General features: G+C 38.2%; 1 protein-coding gene across 13 annotated transcripts in view; it reads right to left on the bottom strand.

The window, feature by feature from the left end:
* The window catches only part of CHL1 (cell adhesion molecule L1 like), a 198530-nt gene that overhangs the window by 27183 nt on the left and 149006 nt on the right, over nt 1–22341 (bottom strand). For all 13 annotated transcript variants that reach the window (XM_019428467.2, XM_019428469.2, XM_019428466.2 and 10 more), the window contains 6 exons: nt 20707–20891; nt 14630–14761; nt 8874–9014; nt 8435–8546; nt 6351–6517; nt 3155–3320 (listed from right to left, as the gene is read on the bottom strand). In XM_019428467.2, coding sequence (XP_019284012.1) covers nt 3155–3320; nt 6351–6517; nt 8435–8546; nt 8874–9014; nt 14630–14761; nt 20707–20891 — 903 coding nt within the window. The remainder of the gene's footprint in view (nt 1–3154; nt 3321–6350; nt 6518–8434; nt 8547–8873; nt 9015–14629; nt 14762–20706; nt 20892–22341) is intronic.

Raw genomic sequence — 22341 nt, 5'->3', positions numbered from 1 at the left:
ACACAGCTTCACATAATGCAAATTTTATTAGAGAGTGCCACAGGTGAAAACTGGGGACATGGGGTTACTGGAGCATGCACAACTGTCTACACAGCCATGAAAGGGATCCGTTTGTTTTGTTTTAATTATCAACTCCAACCATCTGTGATGCATGGAGCAGTGACACAACTGTGTTGCCTGGTGTTTCTGAAGACTGTATTCTTCATTATAATAGCTAAGATACATGTGAATAATTCTTAAGGTTTGTGAAGGGAATCACCTACATAGGATCAACTGGGGGCTTCTTCCAAAGGGACATTCCTGAATCACACCCCAGATCTACAGAGTCAGACTGTCTGACACAGAGATTGACAATCTGTTTTTGACAAGATTGCCTTTCTCCACCCGTCCACTCCCCTAGCACACTGCACATCCAATAGATCAGATAACAATTAAACCATGATATTTATTTGAACAGTAGAGGGCAGACTAGCACTTCTTTTTGCAAATCATTTGCACTGAGCTTTTTACCATTCGCCCTATTTTGCCAATCTGTAATCCGGTTTACTACATGGAAATTTCCTTACTATAAATTACACTTTTTACCCTATACCTATGTACTGTCAACTTAACTATTTAAGCACTTTTAGAAAAATTAAGTTCCACTAAATATCAATTATATTTAAAGACTTTTGCTATTTAGTTGAGATAAATAATGTGTTTGCAGAGAAGGAGCGAAACTCATACAATTGATGTTTCTTTTGTATTTTTGAAAGAAAGAGAGCACAAGTGAGCGAGGGGCAGAAAGAGAGAGGGAGAGAGAGAGAAGAGGGGCTCACCAGAAGCAGGGTTTGCGCTCACCCAAAGAGGGGTAATTGACATTTCTGATGTAAAACTCATTTAACCTCTTTCTAGATAAAAGTCTCAGGCCCCTCGTCTACCAGTAAGGAGAAGGTGTCCCAGCAGAAAGTGAGAGACAGAAGCTTCCTAATGGTTCCCTTGAAATTTAACCGAGACCTGTGATCTCTGCGCCCTGCTAGATGTCCATGCGTGCTCCTGGCCCCAGTCAACCTCAACAGCAAGAGTTACTCCCAGCCATCTCCACTCCAGTGATCTCTTCTAAGAAATTCTAGCTGAGGTTACTGTTGCTCACCCCTACCCTAGGGAAAAGCGGCAGAACATCTGTGTCACTGGCTTAGTTTGCTAAGACACCCAGAGGTTCATTTGAGTGTCAGCCTCAGCATCCTGCAGAACCTATTAAACTCGGCCATACAGAGGATGGCTGGAGTTTCTGGGATCAGGGCCTAAATATGCAGGTCACATCACCCACAAGGCACGAGTCTCTGACTCCCTTCATCACTGAAGCCTGGAGGTTATATGGAAGACACCAGGTAACTAGGCAGCAGTGACAAAAGAGGGAGAATATGGGGAGATCTGAGCAGTTGACAGATTGACTAAGACCTAACCTAAGGGTGAAGATCTCTGTTGCAATATGTAGTCTTTTAGGTCAATAATTAATCTCCTCTTGTTTCAGCGACAACAGTTCCAATACATACGCTCCTTTCCACAAATTCATATATACGGGAAGGATGAGATGGAATAAATTAAGTACCTAGCTGAGACCAATGCCTCTGCATAGCGGTGGTGTAAGCACGCACACACACACACACACACACACACACACACACACACACACCAATAGGGGCCAAGCATGTCAGAGAAATGAGATAAACCAAATGTCTGGAGAAATTAGTACAAATCATGATCACTAAATTGGACTGAGTATTTTCTAAGTGCTTGGAATGTTAACTCATAATAACCCTGTGGAGGTATCTTAGAATGTAAAGTTAAGGCACAGTGAAGTTAGGGAGCCTGTCTAAAGTCAGAGACACAATAAGTGAACGAGATGAGATTTAAATCCAGGCTGCTGGACTCCAGAGTGCACGCTCTTACTCACCACACTGCCGCAGTCTCATGGAAGGAATGCACAAACTATCTTCAGGTTTACTTTTTCAGAATCATGAATAACAACACAAAACTGCAGGGCAGGTTCGGCTAAGGATGGTCTATTTTTAACCCCTACTAGTCACAATGCAAAAGGGAGGAGAGCTAACTTCTGCATGCTTTTGAAAGATAGCACAGGCATTCAGTAAATGCTGAGTCTTTTCTCTCTTTGATGGACTCTGATATTGTCCGATGCTATTCAATATTGTCTGATGCTATCCAGCATCTATTCACACTTCCTTCTACAGTCTCTCTTCTATATATTTTTTTCTGTATTCTCTACACAGAGATTAGGAGGCTTAGAAGCATAGCTGTCTATACATTCTAACTGGAAGGACTGTAGGTATAATTTAGGTTCTGCCAATGAGATAGACTCATTTGAGTTTGGGATGTAAAAGGGTGATGGGGAGTGCCTCCTCTGGGTCCCTGTGAGCAGACAGTGACTCTGGAAGACCCAAGAGCTGGCATTGGTTGATGTCACTGCCAGCACCAGTGGCGTGAGGTGGCTGTAAAGAGCAGCAGTTTTCAGACCTTTGGCTTACAGCTGCAGTTCTATGTGACAAAGAACCCAAAAGTTTAGTAAGCAGCTTCCGTTAGGCCCATCTCTCCCAGTCTTCCCAGTGGTTTGGTAAGCATGCACACTCATGCAGTACCTCTGTCTCACACATCTGGAATGGACTCTATTTCATGCACTAACAGCAAGGTACACATTCTATTAAAAGTCAGTAGCAAAAAGAAGAAGATAACTATGTGAGAGAAAACCCAAACAGTGCCCTGTATTACCTTTCAAACGCTGCCCTGATGCCAAGACTTTGGGGCCCCCGGGTGGCTCATCCAGCTAAGTGTCCAGCTTGGGCTCAGGTCATGATCTCATGTGTGTGAGTTCGAGAGAGCATCAGGCTCTGCGGTCAGCGCAAAGTCTGCTTCGGGTCCTCTGTCTCCCTTTATCTGCCCCTCCCTTTCTCTCTGCCCCTCCCCCACCCTCATGAGCACATGCTCTCTCTCTCAAAAATATATATTAAAAATAAATACATAAATACTGCCTTGAAGACTGAAATGAATTAATCAGTTTTTATATTTTAATTCAGCGTGAATACTTTTACAACTATTTGTTTTTCAAGTGCTAGGTGTTAATCCCAAATATGATGACACAGCATAAGACTGTACCTACCTGCCATCTTCTGTGGCATTAATTTCAAAGCCTTCTCCATTTTTACTCCAGGACAACTTCAAACTATGTTTTAAATATGGGTCACATTTGCTCTCACAATGTAATTCAAGTGTATGCAATTTGGGGACACGAGGATTCTTAGGAGAAACTTGAAGTTTTGTAGCATCTGTTTTTACCGAACAAAGAGACTCATTAGAACCATAAATCACAGCTTACTTCGTAATCAAGTGCCTGCAATTTAATCAACCAAAATTGTCAACGTAATAGTCGTATCTTCATGCAATGTTTTTTTGCACTGTAATTTCTTAACATCATATTTCACTACTATTTTCTTTCCATCAGGCCCAAACATCTGAGAAATTAGAGTGGAAGTACTAATTAATATCTTAGAAATTCCCCATACGACTTCTTGGGCCAAAGAGTAAGAAGAGTGTGACGAAATGGATGTCTCTAGATGCTGAAAAAATATGATTTCTCCTTCTAGTGCTTTTGGTCATGTGATCAAAGCAATGTAAGGGGATAAAAGGCAATGAGTTGATTTTCTATTAATGTGTTTATTAATAATTCAGAAACCAGAGGTATGGTAAAGCCATACATGGGTGATCTATCAACATAAAGGTGGGAAATGAGAACATAAGCCCTGTGAAGAAGGGGTTGTGTCTGTTTTGTTACAGGAAGTTTCCCCATAGCTCAAAAGGGACCCTGTACACAGTAGGCATTCAACACATATTTGTTGAATTTCTTGTTGAATGAGGTATGGTGAGTGATTTAGAGTATTAGTGGTATTAACAATATGAAGCTCAAAAATGTAGCTACAAAATTAAATATAGCAAATAAATTAAATTCAAATTCAAATCAAATAAATTAAAAAGAATCATATTTGGATGTCTTAAAAACATTTGCTCATTATGACTGTTTCAAAACATATGATCCCAGGGGTGCCTGGGTGGTTTAGTTGGTTCTATGTCTGACTCTTGATTTTGGCTCAGTTCATGATCTCACCGTGGTGAGATCAAACCCCAGTTGGGCTCAACACTGGGCGTGGAGCCTGCTTAGGATTCTCCCTCTCTCTCTTCCCCCACGTGCACTATCTCTCTTTCTGTCACAAAAAAGAAAAAGAAAAAGAAAAAGAAAAAGAAAAAGAAAAAGAAAAAGAAAAAGAAAGAAAGACAAAGAAACAAAGAAAGAAAGACAATCTACTCAGTTAAAAAATATGTACATATGATCCTTACCCTTAGAGGCCATATTAAAGGTTCTTTACCCTGTTGTGGCATTTGGTGACTTTCTCAGAGGCCAAATCTCATGAGCTGACCCCCAATTCCACAATTACATTTTAACATTTGCTATCTATATGATACTCCATGAGCTGATTAGAAATTGAAAGTGATAAAACAATTTGATTATTTGGTATCCAAGGCATGAAACTTGAAGACACTATTTAATTGAATTTAATTATAAGTGAATTATTAAACATCTATTCCTATTTTTAAATTTAAAGACAGAAATCCACTTAATAATAACAGATACTACTTAATAAGCATGTATTCTATTTACGAGGACTCTGCAATAAAGTTCACAGTCATGCAACACTTTATAATTATAATAAGTCTATAAATATAAATATTTTCACTTTACAGGGAACACAAGGCTAAAATGAAAATAAGTATCACCAAAGTTTACTAACTGGTAAGGGCTTTAAGCTGCAGTTTGAACCTCAATTTGGCAGAGACCAAAGCTCTTGCTTTCTTTTTTTTTTTTTTAATTTTTTTTTTTTTTTACGTTTATTTATTTTTGAGACAGAGAGAGACAGAACATGAACGGGGGAGGGTCAGAGAGAGAGGGAGACACAGAATCAGAAGTAGGCTCCAGGCTCTGAGCCATCAACACAGAGCCCGACGCGGGGCTCGAACTCACAGACCGCGAGATCGTGACCTGAGCTGAAGTCGGACACTCAACCGACTGAGCCACCCAGGCGCCCCCCAAAGCTCTTCCAATCACTATGCTAGATAGCCTCTTACTCAATCCAACTCTTGACATTTTTTATATGCAAAATTGTGTTCTTATATTTCATTGGCAAAATTGCTATATATTCCTTACATATAGAGTGGATATTTAGAGCAGACAAAAAGTTCATGGCCTTGTCCATCCCTTTGTCAATTAGCAGTTCTGAGGTCCACTTTGCATCAAGTGCTGTGTTGGGCAAGAAGAATGTGAAGGTTCATTTGGATTCAAGGCTTCCCTCTCCTTCACTTTGAATCTGGCTGAGTTGTTAAACTCTGATATAGGCTGGTTTTATAAAGTCTAAAAAAAATCACCTTCACTGACTTCACAAGGGCATTTTGAGAATTGTATATGACACTTAAATATGGGGGAAGACATCATAGTTAAGCAGACATAGTAGGGGTATATTTACATGCTTTGAAAATATAATCTGCAGGGTTGGCGTGTTGGATAACTTAGGGTACAAAAAGAAACAGATACTGTAAAAGAATATAAGACAGAAGAAAAACAAGGAAGGAAGGGTATGTGTGAGAAGAGAGACAGAGAATTATAAACACATCAGTAAAGACAGACAATTGAACAAATATACCCTGCTCTCTAAGCAGCAGTAGTGATAGGCCATGATGATGATGCACCACAAGAAACAGATCCTCCCTACAATCACTGTAGGATCTTCCTATTATGTTTTCCTGAAAAGAATTTTCTGAGCAATTTTAAAATCAAAATGTCAGTGAAACCCAGGACTTTGTTTTGAAGAGAGAATAAACACAAAGCTGTTCATGAGGTTTTGTCAAACCTTTCTGATTCTATCATGCCCCAATCTTTAAGAAGCTGAAGTTTGATGAGTTCATGAAACTTTTAGCTCAAAGTGTTGATTGCCGATGACATTATGTTGAGTTGGTTATTGAAATAAAATAGTTACAGAAATACCCCCAAATAGGGCATTTTAAAATCTTGCTGGTCATCCCCCAAACACTTAGGTCCCTTTTAAAATTATAAAAGGCGGTGAACACGTCATCAATATTTCCTATAATTTTAGTGATGGTCTTTCAGATGAAACATAATCTGGGAGTTTCGAAATACACTCTAAAAATTTTAATATGCACTCAAATTTATATCATATTGTCTCATTTGGGAAAAGGACAAACTGAACCTATGTGAGAATTCATGCAAAGTAAAAACAAGATAAAAGTACTTCTAATATCCAAATTGGCTGTCACAGCAGTTTTTCCTTTAGCATTTTCCACCCAACAAGAGTATGAGCCGGCATCGTCTTCTGTGGTTTTGTTGATCTGTAATGTGCCATTTTCATGGATATGGTACCGTCTACCTTCAAGGGGTTTCGCTTCATCCACCTTCTGCCTATGAATATAGAAAGCATAAATCATTTTAGATGTGACAGTATTATATTCTCTTTTTTGAAACTGGTTGCTGATGTCATTTAAGCTTAGCCCTTCTAGGAGCTCAGAAGACCTTATGTTCCATCGGGGTTTATATTTTCCCCCAAATGGGTCCTATCCTAGGTGTATATCATACCTGTCCAAACAGCCAAATAGGCTAGAGGAAATCCTGGACCATGTTCTAGGCTTCTGCTGTATTCCTGATAGCTATGAGGACTGTTTTGCATCTGTCCTCACAGCTTAATAAATATTTTCTGGTTTATTGATGGTGAACTCTTTAGTTAATGATTGCTTCAGGGTACTAAATGGGAAAGCTAGTAATTGAAAGAGATAATGAACCTTCTGAACCTCCTGCTGTCTGGGGGAAACATTGGTCATTCAGAAATATTACAGGCCAGGAAGTAGTTCCTGTCCTGTGGACATGGATTACATTTACCCTTATCAACCCAGAGCCATTTTCTCCTCCATTCATCCATTTTCTAAGCATTTGCTGCCAAAACTTGATTTATCCAGTGTATTTCAACATAAGAAGCTGCTGGAGCAAAAAAAAAAAAAAAAAAAAAAAAAAAAAATCAAAGCATAAACTCTGGCTGCTGTTCACACAGGACTTTCTAGAGCTGAGACTAGGGTAAAGCCAGTGAGGCACAGAAGCAAAATGTAAGCGTGGCCAAAAAAACTCAGCACTCAAGATGAATCACATTTTAATGAACTATTTTTAAAAATAAAAATAATGCAAAAAATCCAATTTTTAAATCTTTTTTTTAAGTTTATTAATTTATTTAGAGAGGGGAGGTGGGGAGAGGGACAGACAGTAGAGGGAAAGAGAGAGACAATCCCAAGCAGGCTACACACTAATGCGGGGCTTGATCTCACAAACCACGAAATCGTGACCTGAGCCAAAATCGAGAATCAGACACTTAAATGACTGAGTCACCCAGGTGCCCCAAAATACCCAATTTTTAAAGAAAGATCTGATCCTGCACTTTAATGACCCCGCCTCCCCATCTACCCTCTAGTCTTGGCCTTGTAGAGCAATGGCAGACTTATTTAAGAACAGTTTATCCAAGCTTTTCTGGTGAAGGAACAAATATGGCAGATTCACACAGGTGTTTGGACTTGTCACCCCAATCAATACATTGAAATTAAATTCAAAATACACGTTGGAAAAGTTTTAAGGATATGTGTTTGGAATCAAATTCAGGCTTAGATAATTATTTAGAAAATACCCAAAACAACCACAAAAAAGTACAGTCAATTCTGGACAACATGGGTTTGAACTGTGTGGGTCTACTTACACATGGATTTTCTTTCAGTAACTATATTGGACAAATTTTTGGAAATACACAACAGTTACAAAAAACTCACAAACTACGTAGCCTAGAAATATGGAAAAATCCGTTAAGAAAAAGTTGGCTATTATTGTAAGTATACAGTATGTAATACATATAACATACAAAATGTGTGTTAATCAACTGTTTATGTTATGGGTGAGGCTTCCAGTCAACAGTAGGCTTTTAGTAGTTGAGTTTTGGGGGAGACAAAAGTTATATACAGAGTTTCAGTCACACGGGGGATCAACCTGTAACCTCCACAATGGGCAAGGGTCAGCTGTAATATATGACTTTTGATGTACCCAAAATGCAAAACCAAGTCTATCTATATAAAATTGTCTCAGTAATCACTTCAATTCTTTCCTTTCCTTTGTAAGCAGAAATGGCTCTCTCCTAATGATTCCAGGAGAGGTAAGTAATTAAGTTTGCTATCTTATTTCTCAGACGCATTGGCTACATGGAACAACAGCACGTCACATGATGGATGAAGACACAATGAATGAAATCTACCACTCACATTCTCTTAAGAAAACCCTGTACCAGCTTACCAGGACACTATGGCCTCGGGTGAAGCAAAGTACTCGCAGTGTAAGAAAGCACTGTACCCAACCACCGTAGCATAGTTTTCTTCATCTTCAGTTTGTATCAGTGGACGAACATCTATTTGAAAATAACATAAATACAGTTGTGAATGTTCATTAAGAAATAATGTGCACAAATTAAAATTTTCTACATCCTAGTCACATTAATAAAAATGGGAGACAGCTGAATAACACAGTATAAGGTTTTGAGTTAGAAAAATATCCAAATTCAATACATTTTTGAAAGTTTAATTTTAGTAGGAAGGCTAATGCCCACACGCTAGATTAAAGGTGCTTTGATGTTTCTCCCCATGTTTTATATGTTGAGAATTCAGTCCACTTGTGTGTATGACCTTGAACATCTTCCTTTAGAAAGTAAACAGTCTGCTCCCAGACTGTTACTTACCTACAACATCAATATTGGCATTGGCAAGGATAGTTCCATGGACATTTGAGGCTTCGCACTGGTACACAGCAGTATGATTTGGTTGTAGGTTGGTAAAACTGATTTCGGTGGGGGAAAAAACATCACCAGCAAATGGATTTTCTGCAAGAGATTAAAGAATGTCAGTATGATAAAAAATGTGATATAAAATATTTATACACCAATTATTAAATGTGTCACACAGTATTTATATTTTAAGGCGAGTTTAGGGTGAATAATAGTTCACCGAAGCCCATTTTTAGAATTTCTTACCATCAACCATGTTTTTTTTTTTTCCTGACCCTTCTCCAATTTCAATCTTCCTTCAAATTAATATTTATTGCTAAAATATTTGTTGATCTCAAGCTCATTGCCTCTCCATATCCATACCCATAAATAAAATTTCAGATTTTCCATTTGTCGTTCAAGTCCCACTATAACTAGACCTTACTCTCTCTTGTAAATTTAGGTCCTAACACTGCCCTGCACAAATCACATGAATCAACACAGAGTGATCTCCCCAACCCACCAACATTGGCCCCTGTGTTCCCCCTTTGACACTTTTATTCCTCTATTTGACTTCTCTGCCCTTGTGCAATTTTCTGGTGTGTACTGTTCATTTCAGTTATCTTGCTTTGCTATTCAACCACTTTGGCTACACAACTTATATATTTCCTTTTCACAGTAAGACTAAAGCCTTCTTGGGATCAGGGGCTAGATTTTCTACTTTTTGGCAATAAATGCTACCTCACTCCTGATCCAGGCATAATTCTGGAAATACCTTTGGGAGCTAAGAACATCTAACATTTCTAGTAGATTTACAAACGGCCAAAGAACTCTGTTGGAAGTGGCACATGCATTGTCTCATTAACTCTGCTCAGAACCTGCAGGGTCAGCACTAATATGGCCACTGTGGAAGAAGGGACTGGAGTCTGGACAAGTGAATGCCACCTCCTACAGCATTTGGCCACATGCCAGATCTCATTGCTCCACCAAGACACTACAAACAAGCAGTGTAAAGGAAACATATTACCTAGGAATGTCAAGTGAGGGACACAGATGTTAAAATTTTTTACTTTAAAAAAAAAAAAAAAAACATTTTTTACTTTAAATGACATGACAAGATTACCCATAAACCTAATTTTTTTCTTATTGTGTCTCTATTATATAAAATAGTGACCATACTAAGTTTTGGTTTGTAGAATATGTTGAGTATTGTTTATTGAAATAGAAGACTTTCCTTATACATTTTTTCCTGATAGTCAGAAATGAATATATTTTTACACTTGACTATGACTCCACATAAGCAGGACTCTGACTGTGCATTATGCACTGTGTTCTCAGTGCCTGAAAAGCAGCTATCACGGAGGAGGCAGTCAGGAAATATTTCCCGAAATGACTGAAAGCCATTTATGTTGGGTGGCATTTTATTTCTAGAAGGTCCCTGTGGTAGGCAGAATTATAGCCCCCAACAGATACCCACATTCTAATCTCTATCAGTAAAAAAATATTTAACCTTACATGGTGAAAGCGACTTTGCAGAGGTAATTAAGGTTAAGGACCTTGAGATGGAGGGATTATCCTGGATTATCCAAGTGGGGCTGATGTAATTACAAGGCTCCTTAAAATCAGAGAGCCTTCCCTGGCCATGGCCAGACAAACAGAGATGCTTATCAAAGAGTGGTCAGATATGCAACGACGCTGACTTTGAAAATGGAGAGTCATGTGCCAAGGAATGTGGGCTCTCTCTAGGAGCTAGAAAAGACAAGGAAAGGGATTCTCTCCTAGTTCCTCCAGAAAGGAACACACCATGGCTGACAACTTTATTTCAGCCTAGTGAGGCTTAGTTGGACTTCTAACCTGCGGAATTGTAAACTAATACAAGTATACTATTTTAAGTCACTAAATTAGTGATAATTTGTAGAGCAACAGTAGAAAATCGATACAATCCTGCAGAGTCGTTTCTCTCTTGAGAACTGTCAGGAAGAGGAGCTCTCTGAAGTTCTTCAAGGCTGCAAAGGACTGAGTCTCTGAAACGATTCCGCATTCCTATACCTGATGCCCAGCTCTACAACTGTCAGAGCTAACCTCATCACTCTCTTTAGATTCCTTATACCATCTTCCCATGGGTAAACCCTGAATCAAACACAGCCTTACAAAAAGAAGAAATGAAACCAGAGCCTCAGGTTTGAGATGAGTAACAGCTGAGCATGGCTTCGTGCCATCCTCTGGGATAGGTACCAGAAGCTGCAGCGTGCTGCTGCATACAGGCCAAGGCTAGCAGGAGCTCCCAGGATTCAAGAAAGCCAGTTCTCTATCAGTATCAAGCAAAACACACTAGGTGTGCCATAAGTTGTCTTTGGTCACCTCAGTGAGTGATAATGCAATACACTGGGAGCAACTTCAGCTCTGAGACTTAATCATTTCTGGGTTCCACGTTTAGCTCTAATTTTACTGGGGTTGGGGCACCTGGGTGGCTCAGTCGGTTAAGTGTCCGACTTCGGCTCAGGTCATGAACTTGCTTTTGTGAGTTAGAGCCCCATGTTGGGCTCTGCACTAACTAACAGCTCAGATCCTGGAGCCTGCTTTGGATTCTGTACCTCCCTCTCTCTCTGCCTCTCCCCCACTCATGCTCGCTCGCTCTCTCAAAAACAAATAAAAACATTAAAATTTTTTTTTAAAAACCTATAAATTTACTGGGGTTGTGTCCTCACTTAAGTAATGTGACCTCCTTGAGCCTCAGTTGCCACATGTGCAAACAAGAGAATTAAAAAAATATATATCTTCTGCAGGGCTTATTAGGAGGCTCACAAATATTAGATGCAAAGCATTTGAAAAAGGTTAAGTCTGTTATCAATAAAAGTAATCACTTTTTTAATGATTATTTATTTATTTTGAGAGAGACAGCAGGAGTGGGGATGGGACAGAAAGAGAGGGGGATCCAGAGAGAATCCCAAGCAGGCTCCAGGCTGCCAGCACAGAGCCTGACATGGGGCTTGAACTCAGGAAACTGTGATATCATGTCCTGAGCCAAAACCAAGAGTCTGACACATAACCAACTGAGCCACTCAGGCACTCCAAGAGTAATCATTTTTGTGTAATTTTGAAATACTACATATAAAGGATATGGAATTGCTAGAATTATAAGCTCAGAGAGACTTCAGATCATTCAGTTATCCCACTGTTACCGAGCATCCCAACCAATGAATGGCTATAACCCATTTGCAGGGGAGCAAGGAGAGCTATGGTCGACAGCTGTGGAAGGAACACTGAGCTTGAACTCCAAGGATGTGGATTTGTTTTCTATCCCTGCCATTATTCAGCTGTGCTGTCTTGTCTAAGTTTATTTTCAGCCTTGATCTCCTCATCCGTGAACAAACCTATTGACTCTTGTTTGGGAATACATCCAGAACCTAACCATTACCACTATCAACCTAGCCCTAGGTTCCAGTGTCTTCTAGGCAGCTTCTAGCTGGAGTAGTCGTACAGCTGATTTTCCATTCAGAGATAGAAAAGTCCTTTGTTAATAGATTAGATCATGTCATTCTTCTGCTCAAAATCCTCAAAGTGCTGCCCATATTATTTACACTAGAATCCCAAGTCCCCAGCTGAGCTTTCCCCTTTATGTATGACGTGACCCCTACATCTGCCGATTGATCCTGCGTCTGAACACTGCCCACTCACTCAGCTCCAGCCACATTGGACTCCTGGCTTCCCATCAACACCCCAAACATACCTGAGGGTCTTTGCACTCACTGACCTATCTACACTGGAAGCTTTCCCACACATGGATGCCCCCTAAACTCTTTCAGTTCTTCTTTTTTCAGGTAAATTACCACGGGAGGCTTCCTAGTATTATCTTAAAATAAAAGAGCCACTCTCGGTCCTGAACTTGTATTACATCCATCCCTTAGTCAGCTATTTTTTATTTATCACACTACAACACAGATTTATGTGCTTATGTGTCTATTGATTGACTCTCCCCGCTAGAATTTCAGGTCCACAGGAAAAGGGACTGTTCATTTTATTCACTGCTACCGTCCCAGCAATAAGGCCAGTCAGTTCTGGCACAAAGAAGGCGTTCAATAAAAATTACTGAATGAACGAATTGATCTGTTAAATATGAATAATCGTACCTCCATTAAAAATGTTCATTTGGGGATTCAAAGCAATATATGAATGTCCTTCATAAACAGCTGAGTACCATTCAGATATATAATTTTATGATTTTATGTTCCAGAGAATCTGCATTCCTTATTTTAGCATCCTTAACATTCTTTATACACAACAATTGATCTCATTTCCCTCTGATCTACCTGAAGCCTTATCTTTCATTTGTTAGTCTGCTCTCTAAAGAGATGAGGGAAAAAAATCTCCAATTTGAGGATTTCAATAAAGAAGGCTAAGGTTTCCTGAGTGTGTGGTATGTAACAACAATAAAAGTAGAGAATACTTTAGGAATGTCCCTGTCGTGAGCATTTTCTTGTCGTGAGCATGGTCTTTCCTTTAATCCACATAACAATCCATGAGTTGGTACAATTTTCGTGCCCATTTTACTGATGAGGAAGCAGATTTTAAGAGTGTCAGTCATAGGCCCAGTCACACAACTAGTAAATGGCAGAGCCTAGATGCAAACACAGGCATTCTGGCCCCAGAGTTTATAAACTATCATAATGTTGCACAGATGAACGACTATCCTAGGTGGTTGACCACAATGACCTCTTTCCATCACAACCATCATTAGCTCTGTTGTGCTGTGAAAAAACAACAACAATAACAAAACTAAACCTTTGGGACGTTCAGTAAACAACTCAAGATCATATACCTGGGAAGGTGCACAGCCTAGATGGGACCCCAGGTCTCTGAACCACCAGACGTCTACACTTGGTATGAACGGTCCAGGACAAAAGAAACTTATGAAAGCCATATATATATGTCTCAATAATAGAAATGCTCAAGGTTAAACTAGTCAGTTGACAAATAAGATTTGTTCTGTCCTATTTTGACAAAGACATTCAAAATGACAAGAGCTCTAGGTTCAAACTGAGGATTTTTGGACTTCTCAGAATTCTTTGCTGGAACATGGTAGAGTGGGGAGAATCAGGCTTCAGCCCTTGTGCATCCCTGCCTTTCCATGCCCAGCCCATTTGGGATGGCTGAGAGCTGACTAGACAGGGATTTTTCTGATCTTGGGTACAAATGGAGCTCAGTCAAGAACATGCAGGGAGCCAGGGGTAGGGGGCATGTTTACAGTTCTCTTTGGCCTGTGAAAGTCTCAAATAATGACAGCAGGCATGACCAAAGGATGGCCAGACCAGGTCCTTGTGAAGAGCAGAACCCAGAGCCGGGGTCACTGTTGCTTGGGTCTAAGGGCAATTCTGAGTTTCAACCCATGTTCTCAACCACTAGGTCACTGCACCGATTTCTTCTCAGGGAAAAGCAAAGGAATGGGCTTTTCTCCTTTTTCTCAATCAGCTGCTTTATCTTTGTAACCTAATTTTTATATAGAGTTAATATAATGACCCAACAAGTACAAATGTTATTTATCACTTCTCCATAAATCTAAGCATAAATCAAAGTGCTGGGAAAGATTCAACTTTGAACTTCCTGGCTGGATCTGTCTAGATGGTCCAGCCACTTCCCAACTCCCATCTTACACATAACCAGGGTGTCTGCCTATCAACCATCCAAGCACACCATTGCCTTCAGCACTGCATCACAATTGGTGTTTCACTTACTGTCAATCGGGGAGCCATTGACTCTCCACTTGATTGTGGGCTCAGGCTCTCCTTCTGCCTCACATAACAAGATACCGCTGCTCCCAGTGCTATACACACCACTCTGAGGTTTCTTTGTCCAGCGAGGAGGCTCTGGAATAAAGTGAAGACATCATAAGTGACTTTAACCATGTCAGGAGGTCCGAAAATTTTAATGCCTGTGTTTCTATAATGTGCCAGCAGATGGCAGCCACAATAAAGTGTTTCACACTAGCTCTTTCTTCTAAATGTTCCGTCAGGCAAGGTGGACGCTGTTTTTAGTTATAGGGTGTGTGCATGCGTGCATGCATGGTGTGTGTGCGCAATCTAATTTGGACTCTTAGCATGCATAATAAAATTAACATGTATACAATCACTTTGTTCAGCATCACAAGTATCTACCTCATTAACAGAAAGTGAAGGAGGGATAAGCAGATGGTTAAGTTTATTTAGTGCTGGCTGAGCTTATTTTCAAGCTACAGCAAGGCGTCTAAAAAGGCTGATATTCGATAAATGTATCTGGAGAATTTTTAAATGAAATTGAAATGTCCAGCATTTATTTTAAATATTTCTTAATGACTCTGTATCATTTGTATACCCATACCGATATCTAATTATCTATCTTAGAAGTGTGGAAACATTATTTTCCTAGAGATTATTTTTTGTAAGACAGGGAGAAGAAAGCCTAAAAGCAGCATTTAGCTTTTTGCCCTGAAAACAATGGAGGAAAAATGTATTTAAATTACTTGCATCTTGGCATGTTCTATTGCTCCAATATTATATTTCTAAGTGGTGTTTCAGTACAGAATGAGACATTTGTCTTTAGTGCAAATATTACTGCCATATCTTGTCACCTTAAGTATATTACTATGTCAGGAGTGAATAAAAGATTTAGATTAAAGTGTGGATGGTTTGGATAATTTGATTCCAGGGAAAATTGCACAACACCTGCAGGTAGTAATTTCCATCAAGTGTTGCTTGGTTATTTCCCCCAAGACATTCTTGGATTTCCATTTTTAGTCAAAAAGGAAACTCTTTTAAAGATACATATATGTGAAATGAAAAAATAAGTCATGTAAACTGCTTTTTTGTGTGTAAGTAAAGGGGAAACAAAAGGATTGTGTCAAAAGAAAATGCCTATAAATTCACCAAGAAAATAAAAAATATGCAAATAACCATGAAAGTTCATCCCTGAGAAAGGGACGTGCCCTAGAAATTATTCCATACGGTGTGGACTTAGTTACTAAATCTTAAATTAAATATGTGTATTCATCACCTATAATCTGTAAATATTTAGTCGTTTAGGTTAAAATGCAATAGTCCAAATTATAAACTGCACACGATTCTCTGAGGTGTATGTATATGTACATTTTTATGTTATTGGTTTTTTTTGTCTTTTCACATTACCACAATAAAATCAGACATTTGGGTTAGAGGGAAAAAATTCCACGAACATGAAAATTTCTATCCTTACAACAGTAAACTAATATTGCTTTCAGAGCAAAAACTAAATGTAAAAACATAAATCATAGGGATATAATATACAGCATGTTGACTGTAGTCAATAATACTGTTTGCATATTTGAAAGTTGCTAAGAGAGTCATCTTAAAAGTTCTCATGAAAAGAAAAAAAAAATTGTTACTGTGTGGCCATAGATGTTAACTAGACTTAACCTGGTGATCATTTTGCAATACATACAAATATCGAATCATTATGTTGTACACCTGAAATTAATGTTATCAATGATATCTCAATAAAAATAATGAAGAAGGTTATGTAATGATGACATTTCTCTAAATATCCATGCATAATAAAATACAGATTTTATCTCTACTCTCACCCTACAAATTTCATTAACCCCTGGTATCCATATTAAGCTTATCAGCCTATTTGATTCTACCTCCTTGCAGACCAAGGACTGAGCTAGAGAGACACCATCTAACTCGCTTAGAGTCACCAACAAAAGAAGCCCCACTCTGTGTTCTGGCCACTTCATGGATCTGTGAACCTGTAAACTGGGTAGCACTGGGACTCCAAGGAAAATGTGATGTGATTTCTAGTTAATTACTATTTTACTAACTCAGACCACTGATAGGAACGAAGTCCAAATTGCTTTACTAACTTTCACTTTGTGCTCCCAAATCCAAGTTCCTCCAACATCTATACACCAGAGGGTGATACCAAGGCGTTTTATATATTCACTAGAAATCATTGCTAAACTTTAGCTCTTTTGAGTAAGCTTTTTAAGTGCTCGGGTATTTGTTTTATGTTTCTCAGATAAATACAGAGCCATGGAGGAACCTTACCCTTCCTTGTGTCTCCTCTGCTTGGCACAAGGAGAACAGACACATGTGGAATAATTACAAGTTGAAGTGAAATGATTGATCCCCAAAGACTCTAGTGAAAAAGGCATAGGGAGGAAAGAAGGAATGTTGGATAGGAGGGAATCACTGACTTCTAGTAATTCAGTCTCATCATGCCATGTCTTGGTTGAACATATTTAGCTAGTTGCTACTTTGTTCACATAAGAATGTAGAGTGAGCCCGAGGACACTGGCTATGAATCAGGATATTTTTGGTGAGTGAAGTGAGTCTAGGGACACACAAGGACAGAGAACAAACAGATGTTTGCCAAAGCTTCAAACACATAACTCTATTCCTGAAGGGTAAGATCTAGTTGAAAGAAGACAAAGAAAAACTCAAGAGAAAGAAATAAAAAAACCAAAACAAAACCAAAAACAGATAAAATGGAAAATCCTGGGAGAAAACATCAGTGAATCCCATTCTTTTATCCATTATCCTAAGATACATGATAACTGATGAGAATAACTTATGCTGCAACTTTACTCATTTTGTCATAATTATATATAAAGAAAGATGATAATTTCCCTATATTGCTAAAAAGTGAGATGCAAATGACTAACCATTTAGAATATAACAAGTTAATGAGAAACATTTATCACTGAAAGGAAAATGAAATAAAATAGGAAATTTGGTACCTATAAAACAACACAGAGGCTATTTTCTTAGTAACAGATTCCTACTAAATATCTATGTTCTATTAAATCAAAATTGTGAGGTTTATCAACCTTGGATTTAATCGTAGTTTTTTAGAAAAAATAGATCATTTGAAAACGAGGCTCTCTTAAGTATATCAATGTCTGAATTGCACTCGAGTTCATGATAGCTTTTTAAAATGCAAGACAATTATGGGTATGTAATTCTATGTAAATATTTTCCTATTACAGCAAAATTCAAAAGTTTAAATGGTTCAAAAGTTTACAACATGAGAATGGTGCAAGTTGGTGGGAGTTTATTTTTAAATAATCAGTTGAGGGCACCTGGGTGGCTCAGGGGGTTAAGCGTCTGACATCGGCTCATGTCATGATCCCACAGTTCATGAGTTTGAGCCTTGCGTTGGGCTCTGTGCTGACAGCTCAGAGCCTGGAGCCTGCTTTGGATTCTGTCTCACTCTCTCTGCTCCTCCCCAGCTTGCACTCTGTCCGTCTGCCTCTTTCTCTCTCTCTCAAATAAACACTAAAATAAATAAATAAATAAATAAATAATCAGTTGAAATGTGATTGTGGTCATATTCTGTTTTTTGGATTTAGAATGCTTAGATGTCATTTTAATGTTTATCTTTTTATTGAATGTGCACTATTTATATCATAGATATCTAGAAAGGATAGCTGTGCCTCATCAATACATCCTAGCTGTTTTTATTTACCTGGATGAGACAATTTGAAAATGCACACTGTCTTCATATTTAGGATGTTGTAACTTAAATTACAGAATTTGACTATGTTTAGTAATAAAGAAGAAATATCACATCTACAGAGACTACAAAACAATACATGCTTTTACTTAAGCACAAATGGGTGTTTTCAGAATGGACTCAATTTTCAAAATTCACGGTTACATTGCTTTGTGATCATATGGAAATTCTTGTTATTTAATTTGAGTTGCTAAACAAGAGACAAAAAAGGGGAAAGGAGATATAGGAAGGCAGAAGACAAGTGAAAGAAAGTAAGCTGATCTGCGCATATGATAAATGAAGGTTGTATTTCTTGGTTTCACACATATACACAAAAAAGAAAAAATGACTTCTTGAGCCCAGTGTGCTTTTCACTTGCATGTGTGAAAAGAAACTCCTAAAACATACAACTGAGGGCACATTTAGTAGCTTCTCATTAAGGAGAAAAGATTAAATGTTCCTAATAAAAACATAATTTACATCTCAATAGTGCTAATAGCTGTTTTATGAATAGTGAGGACAATTCGTTCAGGAAACCTGTATTCCTTTGGAGTCCTATAGTTAACATTTTAAACTGCGTAATTAAGTTTACATCCTTGATTTTTAATTTTTTTTTGCAACCCTTGCAATTCTTTTCAAAGCTTCAGTCTTATAGTCAAGAAAACCGTGGCCAGATTGTTAAAATATTCAGCTACCGTAGCAATGTTCCAGCCATCTGGAAGGATTTCTAACAGTCAGCAATTTGGAGTAGGAGCAGCTAACAACTAGACATGTCTGGTTTGTAGATATACGTGTTTACACTGGGGCAGGGGTAGGGGGTTACAGAAAAATATCCCTGCTGCATGGTGTAGCCGATTTATATAGAAGCAGCAAATGAAAAAAACAAAACAAAACAAAAACAATGAAGCATCAAATGATGAATAAAAATATATATAAACTTCTCAAATCTTCCTTTTTGAATTTCTTTGTGAATAATTCCAGGTCAGAAGAATATATCACTGATGGCAAATGTTGATATTTATGCATAATATTAAGATGTCACCTATACCAGTTTTACTTTTGTTGAATCAAGGAAAATGATATTCTCATCTTTGGTTTTCCATTCTTCTTAACTGAACTGACCATATACATTGTGGGTGAGGTCTTAAAAACATGGTGTTATTCCAAACAGCAGCTAGACCAAAACATCTATCTTAACATTTACTTGTAAATGTAATCTGTGTCTAAGTCTTCATTTTTTCCCATTCATTAAAACAGCTTTTTACTTAGATATTCCTTGTACAGATTGAAGGTTTAAGAGGTAAACTTTATTGGAATATAAATGGAAACCCTAGAGCATCAGTTCACTAAATGGGACCCTGAAAGACACAATTCCTTTCACTAGTTAAGCCCTCACAGCACTAAATGAGTACAAATGCAGTAATCAATCCATTAATTTGATCAATTCAGTCAACCAAACCATAGATAGGAGACCTCACTGTAATTAGACCCATAGAAATCAGTGTGCATCAATGAGATTCATAAGATGCCCAGATAAACTTTACTTGCAGGGCAGGTACAGCCCCAATATCCACATTGTGTGGCTTCCCCCTGTTTTAAATGATGACATCATGGCCTATTTATTTCTATGAATACAAGCAACAATAGCTAATCCTCTATTTAACAAAAGGCGTGGGTTTACAGAGATAACTTTACTATAATATGTATCTTGCATCTTTTGATAGAAAATTTATATTTACAGCACTCAGTCTACTCCATCCCCATAAGTAACATATTGAATATCATGTGAACCCAAGATGGACCAAAAAAACAAAACAAAACAAAACAAAAAAACAACTGTATCTAGGAAAGAACTAAGACAATTTGCCTGATACCCTCTTTTTTTTTGAGGAAGAAACTAAGGTACAGAAAGTCAAAGTAAATTGATTAAGGAGATAGCAAGTTAACCACAGGACTGGGAAACAAACTCTAAGCTTTTTTCCAAGCTCCTCGAAATAATTTGTCTTTGTAATGCTTACTTCTTCTATGATTTAATATTATGCAGTGTCATATATATAATAAAAATTGTGTGAAAGTCAGGTGTGTTTAATACCTAACATGAGATCTTTTCTTTCCATTTGTCCCTTTTACAAGGTTTTGCAGGTTAAATGTCAAATCTGGTTAACTGAAGTATAATATAGTTCAATACCCACTCCAAAAACAAAAGTTTAAACAGCTTACCTGTTTCAACATATATGCTTTGGAATTATAGGTTCACCTTTTTTTTCTTTAATAGAAGAAAAATAAATCAATATGGGGAAAGTACCTTCTACTACAACATGAAAATCATGAGAGGTTGATCCTAAGAAATTGGTGGCTGTGCAGCGATAATTCCCTCTGTCCCGGTAGGAAACGTTCTCTATCTTCAAAGTCTTGCCATAATTTTCTTTTGTTTCTCTTCCTTTGGGTAGATCACCACCTATTTTGTTCCAATCGACCTGTGGAGTTGGTCTGCAAAACAATAAATACATGATAAACATTTTTTAAGCGCAAAATTAAAATCAAAGCTACTCACAGGATACATCACTTAACATATTGTTTTTACATATGCTCTCAGAGTTCCAGTAAGTAACAATCAGCCTTCCCAGGGCACGGACCTGTACTCCACCATCGATGGTGAACACTGGATTGGATCAGGTCTCCTTTAATGCAAGCACCTTTAATAGTCTGCTTCCATGGAAATCATGCTTCTTCCATTAAGAGGACTAACTATCTATCATAGCTGAATAGGTATATATAGATAAAGGGTGGGTAATTGGATCCACAGAAATATTAAAAGATTTTTTTTCAAGGTTTTAATATTTTACCAGAAATATTTTAAGTGTGAAACCTCCTTATAGGTGATTTGGAGTGGCTAGAAATAATAGCCCTCCTCCCTATATGAGTTTGAAAAACAAGATAAAGTAGGACCCAATAGTAAGCAGAGGGAAGTGTTATCCTCTTAATACAAATGAAGCTGATAGTGGAGAACATGGTGCAGATGTGATAACTGTATGTGACAGCTGGACCAAGAACGGCCTGTTTTAGGGTAAGGTGGGCTCTGCACAGACATGGCTACCCAAGTGGCTTTCTTCCTTTGTTGGGGAATAGAGAAAAGTAGGGGGGGGGAGGGAGAAAGGAGGAGGGGGCAGATGAACCACATCTCCCTTGCTCTGAAAGATGAGATCACCCAATCAAACCAAACAAACAAAAAAACTGAACTAAACTAAAACCAAACTGATAACTTGTCATACATCAAGAGAATAACTGTCTCCACCTTAAGGAGGAAAACAGTAGTGGGGAATCAAGCCACCTGGGTTTAAGAAAAATCCCAGCTCAGGAAAACCAGACAAGCAGAGGGTTGGTGACCTTTATGACTCTTGTGATTTACAAGTCATGTGGAAAACACCAATGGCTGGGGCACCTGGGTGGCTCAGTCAGTTAAGCATCCAGTTTTGGCTCAGGTCATGATCTCATGGTTTGTGAGTTCGAGCCCTACGTAGGGGCTCTGTGCTGACAGCTCAGAGCCTGGAGGCTGCTTCGGATTCTGTGTCTCCATCTCTCTCCCTGCCCCTTCCCCACTCATGTTTTCTCTCTCTCTCAAAAATAAATAAACATTTAAAAGAAAAGAAAAGAAAACACTGAAGGCTGATTTTAATTAATATATTTTTTAATTTCTCTTCTCCGGTTGGGTTATATGAATGGAAAAACTTAATTTTGCTATTTTTATTGATGCTGCTTTTCCTTGCTCTATTTATTTTTATTATGAATAGCTACAGGTTATTGACATATTCTAAAGATGGGCATTATGATCGTCACTTTATCAATGAGGATTCTAAAGCTCCAAGAAGTTAATTAATTCACTTAATGTCACTAGGGTAATAAATGACATGTTAGAACTTCAGTTTGTCTAACACTAAAC

The sequence above is a fragment of the Panthera pardus genome, unplaced genomic scaffold, assembly GCF_024362965.1.
Source record: "Panthera pardus isolate Hobbes unplaced genomic scaffold, ASM2436296v1 HiC_scaffold_8, whole genome shotgun sequence".
NCBI classification, from domain to species: Eukaryota; Metazoa; Chordata; class Mammalia; order Carnivora; family Felidae; genus Panthera; species Panthera pardus.
The sequence above is the reverse complement of the archived record's forward strand: the minus strand, read 5'-3'. Positions and strand labels throughout refer to the sequence as shown.